We start from the raw sequence: 25,845 nt of genomic DNA, 5'->3' as shown, positions 1-25,845 counted from the left end.
AAGCTATCAAGCACGGCTAGGAATGCTCATTAAAAAATATTTTTTGAAAGCTCAACCAACCCAAAACTCAACCAACATCTTGACCAAAACCAAGCTTTTGTACAGGGTTTTTTACACATACACTTTCAAAGCTGGAAGCACTATGTACATATATATACATGAGGGTGGTCAGCAAGTTGTTTTGGCATCATTTATGGCTTTTATACTCATCCAAAAAATGCCTGACATAACTTGTCAACCCCCCTTAGCCTGCTTGATCATTCATGACAACAAAAGGTCCCCAGGGTGAACAATTGTTGCAGCTCATCCCTAGAAACCTCATCCACCTTTTGTGGCGCATTCACACTCTTTGTTTCCATTGATAGCATCTCATCTGTCACAATAGTCATCAACCGTGCTAAATACTTCTTGAGTCTATAACCATTAACACGGTAGCTATGTAGTGTACCATCTACGTCAGCCAGCTGATATGTCCCATTATCAAACTTATTTACAACGGTAAAAGGACCCTCCCACTTGATCTGAAACTTCTTTTGGAAAGTGTGGTCCAATTTACTATTGTATCGCAAAACAAGATCTCTTTTCTCAATTCCCTTATCTTTCATGCATTCATTAGCTCTTTTCTGGGCCTTTTTACATGTTTCTTGATAGTAATCCAAGGCCAAAATCCTGTCTAACTGCAGACATTGTAAATCCAATAACCTTTGTTGCCAAGCATCTTGTTGCTCTTCATCTTGCAATGACAAAAACTTGAGTGCAGGGATTTCCACTTCAATAGGCATCAAGGCTTCTTTGCCATAAACCAAGTGATATGGTGAGAATCATGTGTTAGTTTTTATTGCCATTCTATATGCCCATAACGCACAAGGCAAATCTGAGTCCCAAGTTTTTGCATGTGTTAAAGTCATTTTTGTCAGAATCTTCACCAATTCTCCATTAAACGTCTCATTAAGTCCATTGCACTGCGGATAATAAGGGGTGATGTATTTATGCTCTATGCCAAGCTTCTTGCATAAGAAATCGAACATTTCACCTCTAAACCCTGGCCCTCTATCAGACAGTAACTCCAATGGCACCCCGAACTTGCAGCATATGTGCTCATACACAAATTTTCCCATCTCCTTGCTGGTAATTTGTTTGACAGCCTTGGCCTCTGCCCAACGTGATAAATAATCCATCGTTGTCAAAATATACACATTCCTCTTACTTGTAGTGGGTAATGGCCCAATAGCATCTAGACCCCATTTTTCAAACACCTCATTAGCCAAGATTGTCTTCCGCAGCTCGGGTTTAAGAACCCTTTTTCCCATCTTTTGACAAGCCAAGCAAGATTTACACCAGTGATTGAGATCTCGTTGAATACTAGGCCAAACATAGCCTTCTTGCAAGATCTTGTGAAGCATAATCTTCATAGCAAAATGACCTACGCAAGACCCTTCATGGTTTTCTTCTAAAATTTTGTAAATCTCCTCCTTCCAAGGCACATGACGCAACACCAGATCACTTCCTTTCATGTAAAGCATGTCACCAATCATTTTGTACTTCCTTGCTCTTCTCATAAAAGCATACTTTTTAGATGAAGGCAAATCTTCAGGCAAGAGACCGGTCAACAAGAAATCCACCTCTTTTGATAGCACCTCTCTTCCATGATACAAAGGGGAATCCGCTTTCAACACAAACACACAAGTAATCATTGCTTGCGCGGCCTCATGCGCTTCTTCATTTTGAGTCCTTTCGACATGCTACAAGATGCATGCCTCAAACTTTTTGAGTAGCGATTTCACTTTGAAGCATAGATTCTTTAGTCTAGGATTTTTATTCTTCCATACTCCCAACACCTACTTTACCACTAACAACGCATCACCTTTGATTTGCAAACGTTTGATTCCCAATTGTAGGCAAATGTGTAACCCGCCTTCAAGAGCCATATACTCCGCTTCATTATTACTCTTTGCATTGAGTTTTAACCCTTGCTTCCTCACAAGATTTCCCTGTGCATCATAAATAACAACCCCACCAGAAGCAGCAGCATGACTTCTTCGATAAGAGCCATCAAAATGTAGCAATGAAGCATTTGATATAGCAGGGGTTTCCACTTTTTTCCTTTGGATTGCCTCCTCTTTAACCAAAACAGGAGTCTCTTTATAAGTGACTAAGTCTGCCAAAGTAGCCCGAGTACTCTCTTCCACTAGAAAAGTGAATTGGAACTCTTGCAGCTCAATAACCCATTTCATCACTGCCTTTGATATATTTGAGTTATTGAACAATTGAGGAAGCAATGAAAAACTGGTGAGAAAGGTGAACAGTTTCTGCAACAAGTAATGTCTAAACCGTCTACATGCATAGACCATGCTAATCATCACCAATTCAACCTCTGAGTACTCTCTTTCATGAGACCCTGCTAGCATAATAAACAGGCTTCATATACTGAGACTCTTTCCCTCTTTGCAACAACATAGCCCCAATAGCATCCTCTCCAACTGACAGGTTAACATAAAACTCCTTCTCCCAATCAGGGGCTTGCATAATAGGTAAGGTGCTCAACACTTCTTTAACTTTGTCAAAAACATCCTCATAGTCACGTGTCCACTCCAAAGGATCATTTTTGACCACTTGTTGCAAAGGATACAACAGCTGTGACGCCAAAGGTATGAAACGAGACAGATATTTGACCTTTTGAATGAAAGTAGCCAATTGTCTTGTATCCTTTGGGGATGACAGCAATAGCAAAGCTTCTACCTTCCCTGGATCTACTTCAATTCCATTTTCAGAGATCATAAGCTTCACCCTTGGCTGTGCCAAATGACATTTTTTAGGGTTTAACTGACCCCCGCATTCATCATTCCTTGCAAAATTCATCTCAAGCTTTTGAACATGCTCCTTGCGTGAGCTGTACACACAAAAATCATCTATGAATCCTTTGACAAACTTCCCAAGGAACGGGGTAAGAACCCAATCTACCTTTCTCTCAAAAGCCCCAGGCCCGTTTGTCAACCCAAAGGGAAGGCAAAGAAAGTAAAAACAACCCCATGGACTGATAAAGGTAGTCTTCTTCTGATCTTCAGGAGCAAGGATAAGCTGAAAGTATCCTGAATAACCATCACAGACGCTATACCTTTCAAAACTTGCCACTGTATCCAAGAGGTGATCAATGAAAGGCAACGGGTAAGGATCCTTCTTGGTCACTGCATTCAATGGCTTATAATCAACACAAACTCTCCAACGCCCATCCTTCTTGGGAGTGACCACTACAGGGCTGACCCACTCAGCATTATCTACTGGAACAATAAACCCTGCATCCAAAAGCTTATCCACTTCTTCTTTTAAAGCATTCATTTGCTCCTTACCCATTCTTCTTAGTTTCTATCTCACTGGCTTTACTCCTTCTATCAACTCAATCTTCACTGGGTCCCCAACAAAACCCCTTATTTCTTGATATGATGTAATGAAAAGATTCGGAAACTTGTCCAACATCTTCAAGTATTCTGCCCTTTCTTTTTGTGAAAAATCTGTACTTAGCATATTTTGAACAAGTCCTTTCTTCACTGATAGCTCTTGCTTAGGCTGCATTAACTCTTCAAGTTGCTCCAATCAACTTGACGCATTTATATCCTCTGAAATTTGCAGCACTTCACCATCTTCTTTCTCCTCTTCATTTAGTAACAAAAAGGACACTTCACCCTCGTCACTGGAACTCGAAGTAGCGCTACTATCTGAATCCTCTGAGCTTCCCTCACTGGTGATTTCAGATTCATCATCTTCAGACACCTCTTCTAATGCCAGAGGCTGTTTGGTAATCATATCAAACATCCTCTTCTCTCCCTTTTTGCTATACACAGCGATTGTGTCCTTTCCCCAATCTTGTACAGAACCAACAGCTCTTAACCAAGGTCGTCCCAATATGAGAGGAAAAGCTCCCAAACCTGCCGGCATAACGTGAAAGTTCACCATAACTTTCACATTTAAAAAAATCAATCTCCAAGCCTTTGACTAGTCCCAAACACTTAAACTTTGGCATGGTTTGCTAGTCGAATCCTAAACCCAGAGCTTCCGGACATGATCAAGCCAAGTCTCTCAACACATGACTATGTGATCACACAAAATTCAGCACCTCCATCAATGTAGGCCTCTCCCATGCCCACACCTTTGTGCCAAGCGTTCACCAGAGGACAGATGTCAGGTAACTCCTCCAGAGACAACACTCTGACATGACCACGCTTCGGCTCTTTTTCAATAGGATTCACTAACAACTTCCACTGCCTCTTAAATTTGGGTACCATGTTCATCAATTGTCCAAAAGTACAATTTACTTTCCTCCCAATCAGATCCTTCTTGAGACTATAAGCTGTCTGACCTTCTCCCAATGGCAAATCCGCTACTTCAAACTTCCTGTGAGGTCTCCTTTTCTTCTTGGTCTTTGCATCTTCACCCTCTTTCTCCTTCCCTTTCTTCTTGCTAGGGCCAGCACCATTTGGTGCCCTTTCCCTCTTCCCCAATGGCATCATATCTACCTCTTTATTCTCAACTTGCACAATACCCACGTGACCACCTGATGTTGAAGCTTGATTCTCATGTTCAACACCACGATCCTCTTGTATATCCAAGGAATAATCATTAGACCTGTCACAAACCTACTGGGGAAGTGGGTACATATCACCTCCCATCCTCTTTGGCTTTGTACAATGAGTGCTGATATGTCCCAGTTCACCACAATTATAACAAGTAGGGATAAACCTTCTTGCTGGCTGAGGACCACCTCGTCCACGACCCGCATTGGCATTAGGTTGAGCTTCGTATGGTTGATCCACCCCTCTACCACCGCCAGGACCACGACCACCTCCAAGGACATTGAGTCGTAACTCTTGCATCATGGTCATCATGTCCTGCATATTATGCTGCAATTGCTCAGTGTCTATAGCCCTTCGCATAGGTTGAACTCCAGCCTCTACCTAGCTCTCCTCATTTTGGCCACCGTTAACTTGTCCATGGACCACTCTCCCATACTCTTTAAGTCTTTGAGCTTTCCATTCTTTCCCCCTGGTAATTACAATTGATTCTTCAAAAGTGGTAGGCAACTTCAAACTCTCTTTCAAGGTTTCCACAAAACGGTCCTTTTTAACATGGCGGGAGGGGTTTCATTTCCCAATGCTCGGGCCCATTTATCCCAAAGGCGGGTAAAATGCATGACAAAATCATCCACACTCTGATTAGCCCTCTGACTGTAGCCCAAAATCTCATGCCAAACTTCATCAGGTGCTTCGACATTCCGGTATTGTGCCAAAAATGCCAGCTTCACATGATTATAGTCCAACACAATCCCTGGCGTTTGTGCCTGTGCTGCCTCTCCATAATTTTGTAGCCAAGCTTTTGCTTCATCCTGTAAACTGTATTGCAGCAGCCGTAACAGTATAGTCGGATCCTGTATGCCCCGAAGCAAGCAAGTAACTTCCAATTTCTCAATAAAAGAGTGCACATTTTCACTAGGCAATCCATGAAACTTAGGAAACTCGTCTGCCATGTTTGATTCCCACACAAACACTTACATGTGACGTCGAAACTACAAGGGATGTCGATGGATCGCTCCAGTACCTAATCCACGTCACACTGGGTAACCCGGACCCCAGTGCTCGGCTTCACAAAACCTCACGACCCTCACGAAGGCTGCAATCCAAATTAAACGACCGCCTCACTTACTATCCATAATAAGCACATACATAGGCGGTTGTCCATAAGGACCCACATCCCCTTTACATTCTCTGCCTACATAGTGGACAATTTTTGCAAAAATTGGAGCACATGAGGATTTCTCCTCAGTGGGGGCACCAAAATGATGTTAGCATGCCAACGACAAGGAAAACAAGTGCCTCTATAACTCTGCACGAGTCACACCATTGGAAAGAAACCCTGTATGACGGTAGAATACACCAAAGTCGAACACTTATGAAGATGGGCGAGAAACAGCTCTAATTCAAACCATGGCTAAAATTTCAAAAAACCGAGACCATAAAGACGAATCTTGTGTCATGAGGATCTCCGTAGATCATCCATATGCTTGATTTTGATAACCGACGAGAGAGTTACAAGCTTTTGAAGATGGAAGGTCTCTCAAAAGCTCCAAAAAACAAGTCTCTGTAAGCAAAAAGGGATGTGTAGGAAAATGCATCTATTAAAGGGGGATTTTTTTGGTTCTTATCCCAAGGGATTTTCTCTCCCCTCTTAGCCGACTTTATTTCCCCCTTTAGGCACCTTTTTATTGGTCCATTTTGAGCCTTTTTTGGATTAAAAATGGGCTGTCGGCCACTTTTTGACCAAGGCAAGTGGGGGGGGACAGTGTCCGGGGACCAAAAAATGGGCAGGGTGCGTGTCCAGGTAGTGGGAACTCAGATTGGGTGCCCCCTCCTCTCCCCAAAGTCCACGAGCTCTCTCAAGCAAGGCCAAGAAGCTCCATTAACTCCTTTGATACACTCTTAGGGGGTACCCACTCCCCCCCTTATACCCTCCATTTTTCAATTGCTCCCCCCCATGTGGGGTTATTCCATTGCCACATGGCATGCTCTCCCCAACTTCCCCATGTTCAAACCTGAAATTTTGTTTTGCCCCCAAACTGAGCCATTTTCTCGAAGGCGTAGCGGGTGACCCCGACCACCAAATATAGCGCCGTAAAGCACAGTTTGGAGCTTATTACCCCGGCTAACTCCAAAAATTTCTAAGCATGCGATTGCTAAAAAAAACCATCAACTCGGTCCACTTGCCATCTTCCCACGTGCATCCGCCGCCATTTTTTAAGTGAAAAACTATCCACTTCGAGCGTGTGTAACTCATGATGTCGGAGTCCGATTTGCAAGCTATCAAGCACGGCTAGGAATGCTCATTAAAAACTATTTTTTGAAAGCTCGACCAACCCAAAACTCAACCAATAGCTTCAAGCCTTTGTATAGGGTTTTTTACACAGACACTTTCAAAGCTGGAAGCACTATGTACATATATATACATGAGGGTGGTCGGCAAGTTTTTTTGGCATCATTTATGGCTTTTGTACTCATCCAAAAACTGCCTGACAACGCCTATGTACAGTTAAGAGGTGAGTATAACCATAGTGTTTGAGTGATTTTGATAGGGTGAGGTAGCTCACTATGGCAATTACGAAGAGCTGAAAAATGGCTATCACCATGAACAACATTCAGTTACTGCAGCATTGGTTATCTTTCGTGGCTAAATTTGTTATAAAGTTTTGACGTTGCATCAACCTTTTCAACTAGTGGACTAGACTCAGTGATATGTAAATTTGATTTCAAAAGAGGAACACGGATAGAGGAGCCCATCTTGAGAAACATGAGTGCCACTTTCTTATTGCAACAATGCTTCGTTTCTTGCTGCAACTAACAAAAGAAAAGTTGCACCAACTATTCGATCCAGGCCAAAAAGACCTCAAACTAGTTACTGACCGGGTTGTGCCCTTGGTTTAGGATATTCTCCAAAATACATGCCCACGTTTGTAGTTTGAGGCTCACCTAGTCAACAACAAAACTATATGAAATGAGTGCTTGAAGGCGCTAGGTGAAATCAGATGCTCGATCAATCTACTTGAAAAGCCTTTCACAGAAAGAGAAGACATTTTTGAGAAAATATTGTTGATTGAGGAGCTATACAACACTCAACAACACAGGCGGAGCAAAAGACATAGACATAGTAAAAGTACAGATGCAGCGGCAAGCAACCAACTCCAAGAACTACTTTTGAGTAATCAATTTAGAGATTGCGCACCTCCTCTCTTCCAGTTGGAGTGTTCGCAGATAGTATTCCTGCCAAAAGCCTGCCTTGGAGCTGGTTTTTTTGGAACTGTAGCAAAGAGTCAGGTGTTGGATAGACACGTTTCAAAGAAACAGTACGCAGCTAAGATCGTCCATTCAAGTAGAGCCAACCAGACATTGGATAATCATGCAGCATTAGAAGCAACTCAGCTCCCAGTTGCTCATCGGGGAATTGTAAGTGCGGTGGAGCTATGTCAAGATGCAGCACAACCATTCGTAACTTTTCCTTTTTGGAATGGGGGTAGTTTAGAAGGGTGGCTATGGGTGGCCAAAGCCAAGCAAAAACAACCTCCTCCACAAGACTTACCACATGTTGTGGAGGACATGTGCAGTCTAGATCGTACTCGAAGGAAATGTGGACTTCATGCACTCAAGAAATATTCTGCATAACAATCTTGAGCCTGGAAATATACTACTCCACTTTCCAAAGAACCCAGATGCTGTGTATGCAGGCATTGGGGGCTGGAGCATTTCAACAAGAGCTAGTGCTTCTTTGTACATACCACGCCCTGCAGATTACAAGCATGAGTCTGCAGCCACCTGCTCAAAACAAACATCCTTGATTGGCTCATGAGTGTTTAAGCAAACAAATGGTCGCGCCCTCCACCAACCACGACATATATTCTATTAGCTATATTATTAGCAAGTTGTTGAAACTTGTGAAGATAGAGGAAAACCACCCAGATAAGCCATTAGAGACACACATTGGCTCTTGGATTTGGAAAGGCATGTCTCTTGATTGAAACGAAAGGCCTCCTGCGTATGATGTAATGAATGCAATAGCAGGAAGTCAATACTTTGGGGTGAAATTGAATAGAGATGCAGGATTGAGGCCTTGGAATGAGTGATGTGTATACTTTCTATTTTTGGAGCCATGGACTCTGGATATTAGTGGTTTGTAAAAAAACAGCTTTTTTGCATCAATTTTGTGCATACTTACCTTCAACTACTTGACATAAGATCTTTTATGTAGTGTAAATTAAGTAAATAAGGTTGGAAAAAACTGTGACTTCAGTCAGAAAGCAGAGTGCTCTCTCTCTCTCTCTCTCTCTCTCTCTCTCTCTCTCTCTCTCTCTCTCTCTCTCTCTCTCTCTCTCTCTCTCTCTCTCTCTCTCTCTCTCTCTCTCTCTCTCTCTCTCTCTCTCTCTTTGTGCTACATGCAGACATACAATTAGCCTAATTTCCATTTGGAAACACGTGCTGACCTCGTGTTATTTGGTTCAATTTGCAATGTTTGTCGAGATCTCCTTGCAATAGAGTCAAACATACTCGTGCATAATAAGTTTAAACTTGCGTTTGGTAACATGTACTGAACTCATACTAGCTAAGTCAAATTCAATGTTTAGAGGAATCCTTTTGTGCTCCTCAAAATTTCCTTCCTATTTTATTTTTTTGACATTCAAAATATCTTCAAGGGATTTTCAGATTGTTCTTGCAATGCCTCCTCTCTCTCTCTCTCTCTCTCTCTCTCTCTCTCTCTCTCTCTCTCTCTCTCTCTCTCTCTCTCTCTCTCTCTCTCTCTCTCTCTCTCTCTCTCTCTCTCTCTCGCATACATACATGATCCTGAAAGTTCAACAAAGCTTAAGCTCATGACCCATTATATTAAAAACATGACACTTTTCCAGACTGCACATACGTTTAAAAACTCCCCCCCCCCCCTTCCCACCCACACACACACACACTCTTATAGTAACCTTGCAAATACCCTCTAATATTCACAACACCCATCGACCATGACAAAATGTAAATCCATTGTGGGCAGGAGACCTAGTACAACAACATGACTCCTCTCTTTCTCTCCCTCTACGGAGGATGATCGGTCTGTCTCTAGCTCTCGTTCGGGCTCCTACAATGCAGTCCCCCCTCTCTCTCTCTCCCTCTCTCTCTAGATGCCATTGCAAACAAGGCATTGTACATACTGTCCAAAGTTTTGCTAAGCGCATTGTACTTTTCTTTGCCACTGGCCTAACAATCCCATAGTACATTAAAAAAAGGAAAAGCTACTTGCATCCATATCTTCCCTCCTACAGGTAATTACTCCCACTATACCAAGCTAGCAGGCTCCCTACTCATTCAGGTTCTATCCTTGCTGAAAACAAACTAAGCAAAGCCATGTGGACTTAATCACCATGGAAGGAGTAGCTCTAAAATGGAAATAGCTCTTATTGAGGTAAAAAGGGGGAAAAAAGAGAGCTCCAAATGTGCGTGACAAAGCATTCCTAAGGTAGGATTTTTGGAAGCTTGGAGACTCAAGATTCACAAATCAGAAAGCCTTGAGTACTTGCAGGCCGACACTTCCAAAACAGACATGCACACAGACACACATACACACACCACACACCTTATTTTAGTGAAAAATGGTTGATGGAGCCAGGGAAGTTCTTGACCTCAGAGTACAAAAAAAGGGGAGCTCATCGACGAGAGTCCAATAAGACATGCCTCCACACACACTCGATGGAATGATTTAAGACTTATATATAAGCAATCCCAAAGAAGCTCAACAAAACCCCATCTTAGCAGTAAACTCACATGCACACATAAGTACACACATACACATATCTTACTTCTGTAAAAATCAGATAATGGACATGGGAGAGTTCCAAACCATGAAATGTAATAAACTGGGGCTTATGAAAGAGAGCCCAAGAAGCCTTGTCTCCCCACATGTTTAACGGAATGATTTAAGGCTCTATGTAGAAACATTTGAACTTCAATATATGTCAAAAACAACAACAAATTATGCGCTAAATGGAAATGCAAACTAATGCATGCATCAATTGCTAATAATCATGCATGCCTCTTACAGTTGGAAGTACTAACTCATGGTAAACGTAGCAAAAAAACTATGGAATCTAGAACACGATTTGTGTGACCTACTGCTATTAATGACCAATACAAAAAAGAGGGGCCCAATCGGTAATTGAGTTGATGAATAGAATAATTAGAGGAGGTTAATTACTCGCCATAGATCCAATATCGGTTAAAAGAATCAAGCAAAATTACCATGCATAGTATTCATGCTGGTATACTTGATTCATATACAGATTTCTCAATCCAAGCAAAAAGGAAAGCGTAGACTCTAATGATGCTTTCCTTAATGTTGGAATTAATGCCATGTTTGAATGGCACAAACAAAACATGTTTTATATAGTAGTGGCAAGTTCCTAAAACTACCTCTCAAGGGTCACATGCATCTCTCTGAAAGATCAAGGAATTAATCAAGCAGCCATGCACCTCTTCTAGAACTGTAAGAGCCTGTCTTAGACTCTTGCGCAACTATATAAAGTATAATTCATATATTGGTTGCCAACATAGATCAAGAGCCATAGTTCCAACAAGATTTTTCTTCATCATATACGCTACTAACCAAGAGGTCAATAGGCCTTCACACTCTAGAATAAGTACATTATTTTACATAGAGAAAGGTTTACTAACATCATAGCACTTCCACCTAAGCAAAATATTAACAAATAGCATAGCCATAAACAGGCTTTTATTCTTTTCAAAGAGGGAAAATGTTCTTCCTAACTACTCATACATGGTTTATTTTTCCAAAAAACATGAAGGAACAACAAAAAAAGACTGAAAAGTTCATGCAAGTAACTGACCTCTCAGAAAGAATGCAACATGGAGACCTGTTTAAAGGACTAATTTTGAGCCGTTACGAAAGCTATGACCAAAATATCAGTCCTTCATTTCCAGTCTTGCATGCAAACTTAACAGTGAAAGATGGCTTTGTGACAGTCGCACTGCAAATAAACAAAGATGAAATTCAAAAATTTGAAGAGTTGATAAAAAAAAGGACCTGGTACGCATACAAAACTTCAGGCTTCATCCTAAAAACCCTAAATTTAATAAAGGGGATGCACCAACTATCATCATAGTTACTGGAAGCTCGCTGATATCAAGTATGACTCCGCAGCCATGTGAAATACTTTTTTTTCCAAGTGCAACTCTTTCTAGTTTGGTTCAAGCATAAGGAGAGAGAGAGAGAGAGAGGAAACAGTTTCGGTTGTTGCAATGCAAGACAGAGACCCTCAGACAACAACAAGGAAAAATATAATATACAAGTTTGATTTCGCAGACGGCACCGCAGAAACTGACTACCAAATTGTACGTCTCGATATGTAAAACCATGCGGTACATTCTAATCTAGCTGGTGAAAAAAAAACCCTTCTTTAGCATGCTAACATGTTGTTATGTATGCAAAGGAAAGGTGGCTTTCAACACTGCTTATGAAGACGAAGAAACTACATTGTGCAAGAGTTTCGCAAAGAGGAGCATGAAATGTTCACTTTGAAAAACTTATTCTCAGGAGCTTTCTTCGGTGCACGATCACTACAGTTTCGTACATCGAAAATCATTGCGCCCGTTAATGAAACCGATCGGAGATTAGAGTTGATGCAAGTTGCCAGTTTCTGGAAAAAAAAAATAGATGGTCAAACAGGTATCAATACTCAATACCTTTTTAAAAAAGGAAAGAAAATCCTCCTCACAGTTTTCAACATGGTTTGCACAGGTAGATGGTTGTCTGCTCTTTTCTCCAACAATCAATCCTTTCTTTACAGGCTGTGAGAAATGTAGAACCATAATTCACAATGCATTGCCTTCTGCTTTGCACTCTCAGTCAAATGAACAGTACACTGCTCACAAGTTACTACCCCTACTCTCATTCCCGACGTAAATGGCGCAATTGAAAGCGACAACAGCTACATAAGGATATCCATTGTTGACAAATGGGTTCCCTTGTTGCTCAGAATCAAAGAGCCGCGTGAGACGTACTTTGAAAAAATCAAAAGGGACTTAGACTACAATTAACTAAGCTCCACCCGAACGCACCGACACTTTACAATAGACAAAATAACATTTTAGTGGGGTACGATGAGCTTCCTGCAAAGCACCAACGAGCTTGATATGTAGCGTAGGTTCCCTTATAGAGCAAACTCAGTCTTGGATGCACTGACTTTGTATTCTTAACGTTAACAATTTCTTTTTACCAATGCAGGAATCTGTTGGATGATGCTTGTCTTCAGCGCCATGGTTCGAAGGAGGAGAAAAATAGTTGTTATCCAATCACTCACCTAGAAGGACAACAAGACATCTTTTTTTTTAAGATCAGCTATTTGAAATCCCTGTAGACACCTCCGTTGCACAAAAACCCTCTGTAGATATTGCCCTACTGTGGTAAATAACCTCTATCTGATTTGGTTTTTTCCTAGAAAAGACATTCATTAGGAAGAGACTGGGGTCTAGGAGGGCCTCTTTATTTGGCAGTTTAAGGAATTCAAACCTTTAGTATTAAGAAAGTAATCAAAGGACATCTTTTGAATTCAAACATGCAAAACAGCTAGTTTATTTGAATTCAAAGTTTCCCCCCAAAATAGAATTTAAAATCTAGCAATTAAAACCATATCATGTAGCATATCTATGGAAAGAGCTCGATCCGTAGATTACAGATCTATGATCTCCACTCAAATCAGAGACCATATGTGGGAGTTATGAAAGGCCAAAAATCATAAAATTGTCCACCTCCTTTTTCGGGGGGAAAAGTGCATCCTTTGACCACTCTTACACATCTCTTACACACCCACCATTCTTGCACACGTGGCGTACACCTATTCGTCAAAATGTTAATCACCTCCATAAGCCCGTGGCAAATAAAGAGGCCCTCCTGCACCCCATCCTCTTCCTAATGTTTTTAAAAAAAACATTTTCTCAAAATATGCTTGTATAAATGCCTCACTAGTGAACTTTGTTATGCAGTCAATAAACCCTAGCTTTTTTGAAGCAGCTTGTACCTTGTTTGCAATGCTAGAAAATTGTAATTCTCTTACAACTAGACTTACATTTGGCAATGTTATACTGAAAATTCCAGAAGACTACGTATACGTCGTCGGAGATTGCCTATTCGACACATTTAGCTATTTGCTTAAACGCTCTTTATCATCAACTGCTTTGAGGTATGCTATTGTTTCAAATTTCATTCTTGCTATCAATAGAGAAGACCACAATGCACTTCATTGCGTACATACTTTTCTATGTATGGATTTCCTAGTAAGTTTGCATGGAGTACATTCATTAGAGGAATACATACACCGAATGAAACTACAAGCTGCTAATGGTGGATTATGGGGTGATCACTTCTGTATCTTTTGGTTTTCACGCTTATTTGAAAGAAGTATTACATTATGGTCGAAAACAACTTCCAAGCCATACATTACATATTCCTCAGAATTCACAACGAAGTCACATATAATATATGACGACCGATCAATGCACGTTGGACATTTTGAACCTCTTGTACCTTCAAACAATGATTTAATCCCAAATGCTTGTAACATGGTGCGAAAAAACTTAAATGCTGTAAGATTTATACATCTTCAGCCTCTAAAAGCATTTAACTATAATGCTGATGATTGCTTATTTGATAGCATAGTATATCTATTAGATAATCAAACTTCGAGTCATAACCTAAGGCAACTAGGCATCTTTCAGCTCCTTAAAAATTTAAGACTTGATGATACACCGATAAAAGAAATAGTAGAAATTCACTTGAGTGCATCTTGGTTATGCGAAACTCATAATATCAATAGCTTCAAGGAGTATATTTAGTTGATGAAATTACCAGCAAGAACAGGAGGGTTGTGGGGAGATGCAGTAATTTTATTTCGGCTGACACGAGACTTGCAGTTAAATGTCAATGTTTGGAGCTTAACTTCTAAATTGATTATCTTCAAAGTGAATTTTGCAAGCAACACAAAACAATTGGATTTACTTTTTTATGATGAATGCGGGAAAGATGGGCACTATGAACCCCTTATTTTTATACCAGAAACAAAAGAGCCAAGTCAAGAAGAGTTTGAAAAAACTACAAAAACTGTAAAAGTAAAGGAAAAGAGAAAAAAGAAGTGGGCAAAAAAACGGACATATACTCAGTGGACCACAGATTTAGAAAACAAGCTTGCAACTCTTTTTTTTGCGCACAAAGAGCTCTCAAAAAAACAAACTTCAGACCCTATTCTTGCAGCAAAATCCTGATATCTAGGCTTCAATGCTACCGAGCATTGTAAATAGACTCTCATACATTCTCAAACAGTACAATATCAGCAAAGAAATGGAGCATGAATTTCCAATTTGCAGAAGAAATTCACAGAACTACTCTCTTTCTTGAAACACACGAATAACTCCTTGCTAGCTTTACTTACAGAAAACAAATACAACACGCATGAACAAGTTTGCTTTCATTTTATGAAGCTCCTCAACCTCCCGCAAAATTATTCCAAACAAATAAAACGTCATTTGCTTTATCTAATAAATAAAAACAAGCAAACACAATATCGTGGTCCAGCAGCTAACATCAGCAATACATAAGCAGCAAAATTGGAACAATATTTTTACAAGCGCGTCCAACAGACACCTTAAAAATTTATAGTTGTTGTAGGCGACTGTTCTTTAAAGAACAGCTTGTTGCTAGATGTTCATACAAGATAAACTTCATTGAGCATGAAACTTCCATTGCAATTAGTACAAGTAATAACAAAAAAACAATTAAAATATGGAAAAGTTGTATGAGCTTTTGTAAGTAAAAAAGGCTCCAAAGTTCTTGTCACCTTTCTCAATACACATGATTGAACCTATAAAAAAAGTCTTAGTTCTTAATGAGCTAGAAGAGCACCTGGTTGCACCAAGAAATACATTTTTGTAGATACACCAATACTTGCACCACGACCAACATTCACTAAAAGGAAGCATAATCAACGTTCCAGTCACTACAAATACAATACAAAGGATCTTGCCACAATTGACTTTAGAACATACAACAATAGGAGTTGCAGTAAAGAGAAAACTTGAGTACAAATCTATTTTAAAAGTGGACAAGTTCAACCTCAGCTTATTATTGATGCACTAAGCGAACTGGTTAAAACTCCTTTAAACAAAAAACATAAAATCGAGGTTAACGATACAATGAATACCATTAGAGATTTTGAGGAAAAAACAAATAGACAATCTTTAGAGCTTGAGAGCGTAACAGCAGAAATAGTTGATTTAGCCAGAGACAATCAAAGTCATGTGAGCAATGAAAGAAACATTGATCTACATGAAGAGGCAACCGAATTGCACACAGATACACTTTTACCTAACTTCACAGACTCAAATGACTTTTTTGATGCTTTTTCAAAAGTTTTAACTCTTGCACCATGCGAGGGAAAGAAATCCCTTGGCCTTTTTATCGATCAACATTGCGAAGAATTGAACTTCCCTACCTTATTCTATGGGAGCCAACGACAAAATACACCTCCCTTATACCACTAATCATTCCTAGAAATTTGCCAATGGGAACTCATGAATAGTGACCGAAGATTTGCAAATCATATTACCAACATCTTTTTCAAAGTAATAAAAATAAGTATCCATCAAATCCACACTTCGACATGTGTGCGTTTGCAAAAAGCTACTCTAAATAACAAACTAATTTGTGCATGAGATGTAAAGACAAGAGAAAACATTGAGGATATTTTACAAAAAGACATTGTCTACTGAGATTTAGAACGATTGAGAACTTCTCCATACTATTTTGAGCGCCTTCAGAGAAATCTCTTTGCAATGATTTGCCAACTCGGGCCACCTACCTTCTTTATCACATTCACAAGCGGCGAGCGCAACTGAAAACCACTACAAGAGGTTCTGAAAAGCTTAGCTTCAACTAGCCTTGCAGAGCAAAATTAACCACTAAACTTAAATGACCTTATAAGAGGAGATCATGTTACATGTGCTAGGTACTATCACCATAGAACATCATGTCTAAGACAATTGTTAAAGCAAACATCACACATATACGGCCACATACAGGATTTTTTTCTCGTCACAGAGTTCCAATCGCGTGGTAGTGAACGTGACCATGGGCTACTTTGGGTAAAGGACGCACCTATCTACAATGGATAAAATCAACAAGAAATCACGAATTTTATCGACACTTATATATTTTGTGACAAAGAAAACATTCTTGAGCATCTGAAATCTAGTCAGACACAGCTTCATACACACACATGTAAAAAAAATAATAGAAAAAAATGCAAATTTAAGTTCCCAAAGCCACCATTTCAAACAACTACAATTCTTGAGCCATTAGAAAATCCAACTTCAACAGATATCGAGAATGCAAAGAACAATTTTGACTTTTTAGACACATATGAAGAAACTGACAAACCCCTTCAATTTGAAGACTTTATTAGAAACCTGCACATCACTCAAGAAGCGTACACTAGAGCAATCGCAACAACCATCAAGCATCCAACAGTATTTCTTAAAAGAAACTTGCAAAACATTCAAACAAACACTTTCGCGAAACACATCATCAATATTTGGGAAGCAAATATTGACTCTCAGTTCTTTTTAGAGCCTTATGTAGCACCATTATACTGTACATCGTATTTAACAAAAGTTGACAATAACTTCACAAAAACGCTCTAGCAAATTCTCAAACATGCAAGGCTAAGCAACTCAAGCATAGCTTCGCGTATCTAGCAATTGGGATTATCGCTATTGAATATGCAACAAATGTCTGCTCAACAAGTTGTATATTTAATACTTTCTTTGCCCCTTTTTCATGCTTCACGATAGTTTCAATTCATGAACACAGCACCTCTGCAAGACCGTGTGTTCATCTTAAAACGTAGACATGAGTTGGAGGCTTTGCCGGACGATTCTGTGGACATTATGAGGGAACCAATTATAGAGAAGTATAAAAGAAGGCCTTCACATCTAGAAACTTGTAGACTAGCTGACATTGCTACGGAATATAATTACATCTATAGTGCTAGAAACAAACGAGCAGTATGAACAAATAAGGAACCTAAACATACGATAACGAGCTTTTTTCAACGATGTCTTGCACAAAATACAGCATGACCCACATATACAACTCTTTGCTTTCATAATTGGAGGAGCTAGCACCGGTAAAACAGTTCTCTTAAAAGCTATTGCAGAACAACTTGCTAGATACTATAACTCTGATAAACTGTGCGACCCACAGAAACCAAAGATCTTAAAGTTGGCTTATAAAGGAAAAGTAGCATACAATGTCGATGAAACAGCAATACATTCAACTTTGCATATACCAATAAATCAAAAAACATTATTGCAAATCCCGGCTTCACAACTAGACATCCTATCAAAAACGTACAATGAACTGAAAGTGGTCATTGTGGATGAGATATAGTTGGTAGGAGCAGGCATATTTTCATACATTGACAAACGGTTGCAAGCCATTAATCATATACATCATCTACCATTTGGAGGTCTGCATATACTATGCTTTGGAGACCTTTATCAACTATCTTCAGTAAAAGACAAGTGGATTTTTGCAAATATTGATTCTCTTAATAAACCATTTGGTAAACATACTTCAAGCAATATGAATTAACACAAGTAATGCGCCTAAACAATACTAGTTTCACCGACATGCTAAACCAAATTCGAAAAAATGAACAAACGGACAGTGATATTCAAGCTTTGAACAGTAGCTGCTTAAAGCAAAATTTCTTCGACACATACACACCTCACCTATTCTACACCCAAAAAAACACAGCTAGACACAACAGTAATGTTTTTGAGGCCATGAAAGGGCGACCATACATACTAAAAGCAAACGACGATCCCTAATTACATCAAATTTAATTTTAAATGTCACGAACAAAAGAGTTGGCTTACAAACAGTCCTAAAGACCAAACCTCTCATGTTGGTTGAGCTATGCGCAGGAGACTACAATATAAACGATGGGCTTGTGAATGGAGCAGATGGCTACTTTCAAACCATAACTACTTGCAATAGCAAGAAAATAATGTGGATTGAATTTTCTAATAAAAGAAGAGGACAAGAAACGTGCCTAAAACACAAAGTATTATATGGATCAGACATAGAACCCACATGGACATGCATATTCCCAATAACAAAAGAATTCCAGGTAACTAAAAATGCAAGTAAAAAAACATACAGAACTCAATTCCCGATTCAACAAGCTTCTGCACGAACCATACACCATTCTCAAGGACTTTCATTCCATCCGATGGCATTCTCGCCTGCTAAGTGTACTAAGCACGGTTTGACGTATACTGCGCTTTCTCGAGCTCGAACGAAAGAAAAATTTATTTTATTAGATTGTCTAGAACAATCAAGCTTCACAGTCGATGACTTTGTAAGAGAGGAGCATGCTAGATTTATTTCAATATCCTAGTGGGAATTTTCAGTCCCATATTTCAGTTGTAGAGATGCAAACACCATCAACATCTTCACATTGAATCTTAGATCACTACCAAAACATATTGAGGACTTAAAGTCTCATCCACTTATTGATATGATTGATGTCGCTTGCCTTCAAGAAGTAAACACATATTCCACACCATCAATAGGCTTTAAAAAAAAGTTTAAAGCAATCCCAACACAAAGCAAACATAACACAACCATTTTATACGACTCTTTGTTGAATGTTACCTCATCAAAAACTCACACATCAATATACTATGATATAATTGAATTTATATGGTACATCAACAACTCCAGGCCTCTACATTTAATTGCATTATATCGGTCTCCAATAACAGTATTCAACCATTCTTAGATGACCTAGAAAAAGTTATAGAGATGCAAAATAGCCAAAACATGCTTGTTATAATTGGTGACTTCAACATCGACATGCTCACACAATCTGGACCGCAGCTGCACTTACAACGAATGATGGGAAAACATAGGCTTCACATTGCAAACACACTTTTCAAAACAACAAATAAAACTTTACTTGATCACATTTGAACCAATGAACCCCTGGTCAATATTGTTGTGCACAATTTTCCAATCTATTGGTCAGATCACGATGCTGTGCTACTTTCTATAATGGCACTCATCTAAAAAAGATAGAAATATAACTTATATAGAAACCAATAAATCCTTGCTTGGCCAAAACTCCTACTTTCAAAGCAAAAAAAATATTTAGTGATGCTCATGGTGCTTATGTAAGACGACCGCTCAGGAACAGAGACCGCCATTTGAAAGCCTAAAGAAATTTGTAAAACCCTTGCTATACTTTTAGAGGGCTTGAAGAGCAATAGTATTGGGCTTCCAGCACAGCCACTTCGATATTAAATAACCGAAATTGCAGTTCTTCAGCTAAACACAGAACGCCCTTACCAAGAAACAAGCAGCACACCCTCTTTTTTTTTTTGCAAAAGCGACAAGCATAAATTAGCATCCCACTTTGATGATGCTCCTGCTTGCTATGTGGACGTTCTAGATACAAAAGCAAGTATCCAAGTACCTACTATTTCTCAAATAATGGCGTTTTAGCTTTATGTGATTTGGAGTGATTTTGTTCTCATGGTGCTCTTCCCTTCCTTCAAAAAGTCTTCGTCAAATTCATGAAGTATCATTGTCCCTGAAAAATCATTCAAATTTCTTCTACATATATCTTTACAAACTTCAGAACTACTCGAGCGACTTGACAAGCTGCTCTATTTCTTGAGTCGACTCAATTTGAGGCAAATTAAGTCTTGTGATTTTGTCAATTTGTTGACATCATACATGCAGGTCTATTCTATCGATAGAAATCTCTAACATAATTGTTTTTAATTTACCTCTACAATATACTTTGAAATAGTTCTATAAGAATGGCAAAATTCTTCCCCATGCTTGTGTTCTCAAATAACAAAAAATAAAACCTTGCCTTATCTCCCTTATCTAATACTCTTGTAGAAAATTTTTGCACCATCATTCTCCACCTTGAACATAGGATTCCAAAAGCTAGCTATATATAGTCAACATAGGCATGGAAGCCACAATCTAACTTACATATGGGCATGGAAACTATAATTCCAAAATTATGACAGACAATGTCGGAGGGAGGCAATAAGCCAAATAGAGAGAGAGAGAGAGAGAGAGAGAGAGAGAGAGAGAGAGAGAGAGAGAGAGAGAGAGAGAGAGAGAGAGAGAGAGAGAGAGAGAGAGAGAGAAGAAGAGAATCCCACATGTAAGTAGATGGTAATATAGAAAACACCTTCCAAAGCAGAAAGTAGCTTTGTAGATTTACAACCATGGATATATACATGCCAAAACACTTGACAACCAAGTACAATCATTGAGGTACAAAATGTAGTTACTGTAGGAAGAAGTGCCGCAGACCAAAGTACATGGCTTCATCAAACTGTAGCCAAAGCATGCAGCTTGCAGCTAGCTGTTGTGACTAATATGTCAAACTTTCTTTTGCTACCGATACAGAACACAATACATTTTGCATGCAAGAAATCCGATGAAGTGTTTTGCAGGGCCATGTAGAAAAAGAGTGTCAATCATATGTGTAAACACTTCCGTTCATATGTTCCAAAAGTATCGTGACATCAATGTCCTCTTGTTTGGTTGAGCAAATAAAAAAGTAGAAATTTGATTATTATAATATTCAACCAAATAACAGTATTCTGCTTAGTAGAATGCAAGCTTGCAAGGGGCTAGAAGGCAAATTGAGAGGTATGCCTAAATATGATTTAGATCTTGATGGTTGATACATGTTAGCTCTCAGAGGAAAATGTTGAGTGCTTGTTGCTTCAAGGAAGGTTTGAGGACTTTGAATTTGAGGTGCTAGAATTGAGAGCAAAAAGTATTCTAAGGAATACTTAGGTGCTTGCTCAAGGACAGGAGACAGTACCAGCTGAAGTGCAGGCATCTATAGTGGACCATGATTTCATTACTCTAGTAAAATTAAGATGCAAAAACACATGGCTCCATTAAGAAAGGACGTGAAGTACAACAAGTAGAGAAACATGTTGTGAAGATTACTAAGCAAGAAACAGAGACAAGGGATGTCACTGCATAGGTGGTTCAGGAGTACCTGGGGAAAATCCAAGCAAAGAGCAAGTTGAAGACTTACCAGGCAAGGCAAAAGATGCTTTAGATAAGATTACACCAACACTTACTTCGAAGGAATCAAGAGACACCTCAAGGCTCAATACCAGCTTGTGTAACTGCTTTGTATTGCTCCTCATAGAAGGACACCTCAAGCCTCAAAATGAGCTGAAAGATACTTTGTATAACTCTTGAGTCTACTTTGTGTAACTCTTGAGTCTACATTGTATAGATGTTCACTACTTTAGGATTGTCTCTGTATAATATTTGGAATCATCCATCAAAAATGCCTCAAGGGTCGGCATGAACTCTCTCTCTCTCTCTCTCTCTCTCTCTCTCTCTCTCTCTCTCTCTCTCTCTCTCTCTCTCTCTCTCTCTCTCTCTCTCTCTCTCTCTCTCTCTCTCTCTCTCTCTCTCTCTCTCTCTCTCTCTCTCTCTCTCTCTCTCTCTCTCTCTCTCTCTCTCTCTCTCTCTCTCTCTCTCTCTCTCTCTCTCTCTCTCTCTCTGGGTCATTTCTGGCCCCCCGCGGACGTTAATACCAAATCAAATCAAATTTATCCCCCCCTAAGACATCACATGCCAAATGATGATAGTTCACTTCTGTAAATAACTATATGTTAAGTCATATTCAGAGTGTAAGCTTTAATTACAGTCAATAAGGATTCTCACCATCATTTCATTAGCTTCTTTGCTCGTGGACTTTGCAATTTCTCTTGGAGGACCACTGCCTTCAGTTTTAAACTAACAATTTGAATAAGAAAACCACGTTTGTGTGCCTGTATGCTTAGCCCAATTAGACAAGGAAAAAGAGAAAAAAAAGGCTGTCAGAACAAAGGTAGAACCAAAGGGGGCACAACCCCATGCAAGGTTGACTAGTCATGTTGTTTATCAACTTCTCAAGATGCGATAAGGGGCCTATATGAGGGAATACTTGGATGGAGAAAACTCCATTGTCTTGTCAACTATGCACATATTCAGTCGGCAGTGCCACTTGTCCTACAAAGGCCTTGTTGAATTCACAATGACAATCCTCAAAATCTAGCTATATAATTAAATATTCTTCTATTGGAAGTTAACTTTAGACTAGATATTTTGAAAGCTTTTACCAGAATGCATGGCATTTGTAGGGAGTCCAAGACTTGCCTTATGATGGCTCTGTCGAACTCAATCCTTGTGGCTTGCAGAACCACACGCAAGTCCCGCAGTTGCAGTAGAGCCATAGCTTGCTCAATAAACACATAATGCTGAATTTTGTTGTACGGGATGAGTGGAAGAGTTGCCTTTGTAGCAGTAATAAGAGCTTCGGTGAAGGAGTACGAGCGGAAGTGCGACGCGAGAGAGAGTGCGAGAAGAAGAGCACGACGATATGGGGAACTCGCTCTACTGTAATGTGTAGAGCATAGTGAGTTCTTATTAGGTTTTTACAAAAGAATATGTGTACATACCTGGCGGCCTGCCCACTTACCTGGGCGACCAGATTGGGCTTTATACCCCAACAACCTCCCACTTAAAGTTCAATGTGGTACTTTAAGTGTGAGAGAAGCTACTATACAAGCTAATATACAAGAGATGTAGAGAAGTGATGTACTACCCTACACATAACTGCTTGCGAAAATGCGCAAAGCTCTCTGAGGGAAGTCCTTTTGTAAGTAGATCAGCAGGATTTTCTGTGGTGTGAACTTTGACAAGCTGAAGTTCCTTATCCTCGAGCATTTCCCTGATGAAATGATACTTCACATCCACATGCTTTGTCTTTGAGTGATAAACTGGATTGCGAGCCAATTGTATAGCACTTTGACTATCACAATATAACACAGGCATCTCTTCTTTGATTCCCAAATCTGTTCAAGCCAAATTGATTCTTTGTATGCCTCTGATGCTGCAACATATTCAGCCTCTGTAGTAGACTGAGTAACACAATCTTGTAATCTAGAACGCCATGATACTGCTCCACCAGCCAATGTAAAGACATACCCTGACGTAGACCTTCGGTTGTCTAAGTTACCTGCATAATCTGAGTCTATAAAACCCTTTACACTTAGCTCCTGACTCCCATAGCATATACGCATACTCTTTGTAGCTTTCAGGTATCTCAATATTCCTTTCACTGCCTCCCAATGTTTCTTGCATGGGTTTGACATGTATCGACTTACTACTCCCACTGCAAATGCAATGTCTGGGCGAGTAGCAATCATTGCATACGTCAAACTACCCACTGCAGACGCATATGGAATCTTATCCATTTCAGCCTGTTCTTCCTCAGACACAGGACAATCTTGTTTGCTAAGTTTCACATATGGTGGCAATGGAACACTCAGTGCCTTTCCCTTCTCCATATTGAAACGTTGCAAAACCTTGTCAATATACTTTGTTTGAGATAACCAAATCAACTTCTTTGATCTGTCTCTCTCAATGCGCATACCAAGTATATGACTTGCCTCACCCATGTCTTTTATGTCAAACGATTTTGCCAACTTTGACTTCAAAGTTGAAATTTCTTCCAAGTGCTTGCCAGCAATCAACATGTCATCCACATACAAAATAAGGATCAGCCAACTGCCATCCTTAGCCTTCTTTGTATATAGACAGTGATCGAACTCACTACATTTGTAGCCTTGAGAAAGTATAAACTTGTGGAATTTATGGTACCATGCCCTCGGTGATTGTTTTAAGCCATAAAGACTCTTTAACAACTGGCATACCCAATCTTCCTTGCCTTTCTCAACAAACCCTTCTTGCTGCTGCATGTAAATTTCCACATCTAAATCACCATGCAAGAACGTTGTCTTGACATCCATTTGGTGCAACACCAAATCTAATATGGCAACCAATGCAAGAAAGCATCTCAATGTAGTCATCTTGACCACCGGAGAGAAGACTTCATCAAAGTCAATGCCTTGTTCTTGCTTAAAGCCCTTGGCAACAAGCCTTGCTTTGTACTTTGACTGACTATCATGAGCGGTGATCTTATACCTGTAAACCCATTTACAAGGTAGAGCCTTTTTGCCCTGTAGTAATTTAACTAGCTTCCATGTCTTGTTTTTATGCAGAGCTGTCATCTCTGACTGCATGGCCAATTGCCAATTCCCGGAGTCCTTCATTTGCACCGCTTCCTTGTAACATGAAGGCTCATTGCAATCAGTCAACATGACATAGTTCATAGATGGAACAAACCTATCAGGAGGTCACGTGACACGTCCAGATCTACGCACAATAGGTGGCTCAGGCTCAGCCACAACCTGTGGTTCCACTCTATCCTATCCTTGCTCCTCTTGAGCCCTGACATTTTGTCTTGCACGTGCAGGTCCAATTTCTTGGAAGACAACTCTTCTAATCTCCTCAACCCTCTTTGGTTTAGAATGATATTTGGATTCATTAAAGTGAACATCATTGATGCGGACAACCTTTCTGAATTCGGGATCCCAAAGTCTGTACCCCATCTCACCAGAATTACCATAGCCTAGAAAGATGCACTTTCTACTCTTTGGCTCAAGTTTGTTCCTAAATTCCTTTGGAACGTGAGTATATGCCTCACAGCCAAAGACTCTGAGATGCTTGTATGAGGGCATTTTGCCTGACCATACCATCTCTGGCACTGAATCCTTCTCCAAAACCTTGCTAGGAGATCTATTTACAAGATGAACAGTTGTTGATACAGCTTCAGCCCAAAACCCATTTGGCAGCTGTGCATTAGACAACATACTTCTGACCTTCTCTTGTATGGTCCTATTCATCCTCTCAGCAACACCATTTTGAGGAGGATTGTAAGGAGCAGTAAGTTCACGTTTTATACCTTTTGACTCACAAAAGTCCTGAAAGGCCTTTGAAACATACTCTCCACCATTGTCAGTGCGTAAGCATTTAAGCTTCTTGCCACTCTGATTCTCCACAAGTGTCACAAACGTTTTGAAAACACTAAACGCTTCATCCTTGTGCTTGAGAAAGTAAACCCATACTTTTCTCGAGTAATCATCTATAAATGTCATAAAGTAAGAAGCTCCCCCTAAAAATAGGTTAGGCATAGGTCCACACAAATCACTATGAACAAGTGCCAACTGTGTATCTCTTCTACTGCTTCTATGCTTATGTGGCTGCTGTGTTTGCTTACCATACAGACAACGTTCACAGAATTCAAAATCATTAAAT

General features: G+C 39.8%; 1 protein-coding gene across 1 annotated transcript; it reads left to right on the top strand.

Moving 5' to 3' along the window:
- The first annotated feature begins 7,157 nt into the window (after positions 1–7,157).
- Positions 7,158–8,201, top strand: LOC147426072 (uncharacterized). Its single transcript, XM_086498170.1, has 3 exons — positions 7,158–7,198; positions 7,301–7,460; positions 7,593–8,201. The coding sequence occupies exons 1-3, from the start codon at positions 7,158–7,160 to the stop codon at positions 8,199–8,201; spliced, it is 810 nt and encodes a 269-aa protein (XP_086354296.1).
- The last annotated feature ends 17,644 nt before the right edge of the window (positions 8,202–25,845 follow it).

The sequence above is a fragment of the Adiantum capillus-veneris genome, chromosome 24 (genome assembly GCF_014529385.1).
Source record: "Adiantum capillus-veneris isolate H3 chromosome 24, ASM1452938v2, whole genome shotgun sequence".
Taxonomy (NCBI): Eukaryota; Viridiplantae; Streptophyta; class Polypodiopsida; order Polypodiales; family Pteridaceae; genus Adiantum; species Adiantum capillus-veneris.
Note: the sequence above shows the minus strand (reverse complement) of the source record. Positions and strands in the feature narration are given on the sequence as shown.

What these genes read in the sequence shown, in the direction of transcription:
- LOC147426072 (XM_086498170.1), top strand. Translation starts at nt 7,158, where the DNA reads ATGGCTATCACCATGAACAACATTCAGTTACTGCAGCATTG. An exon ending in ATTCAGTTACTGCAGCATTG is followed by an intron (nt 7,199 to 7,300) that starts GTTATCTTTCGT and finishes ATTTCAAAAGAG; the next exon opens with GAACACGGATAGAGGAGCCC. An exon ending in CTGACCGGGTTGTGCCCTTG is followed by an intron (nt 7,461 to 7,592) that starts GTTTAGGATATT and finishes CTACTTGAAAAG; the next exon opens with CCTTTCACAGAAAGAGAAGA.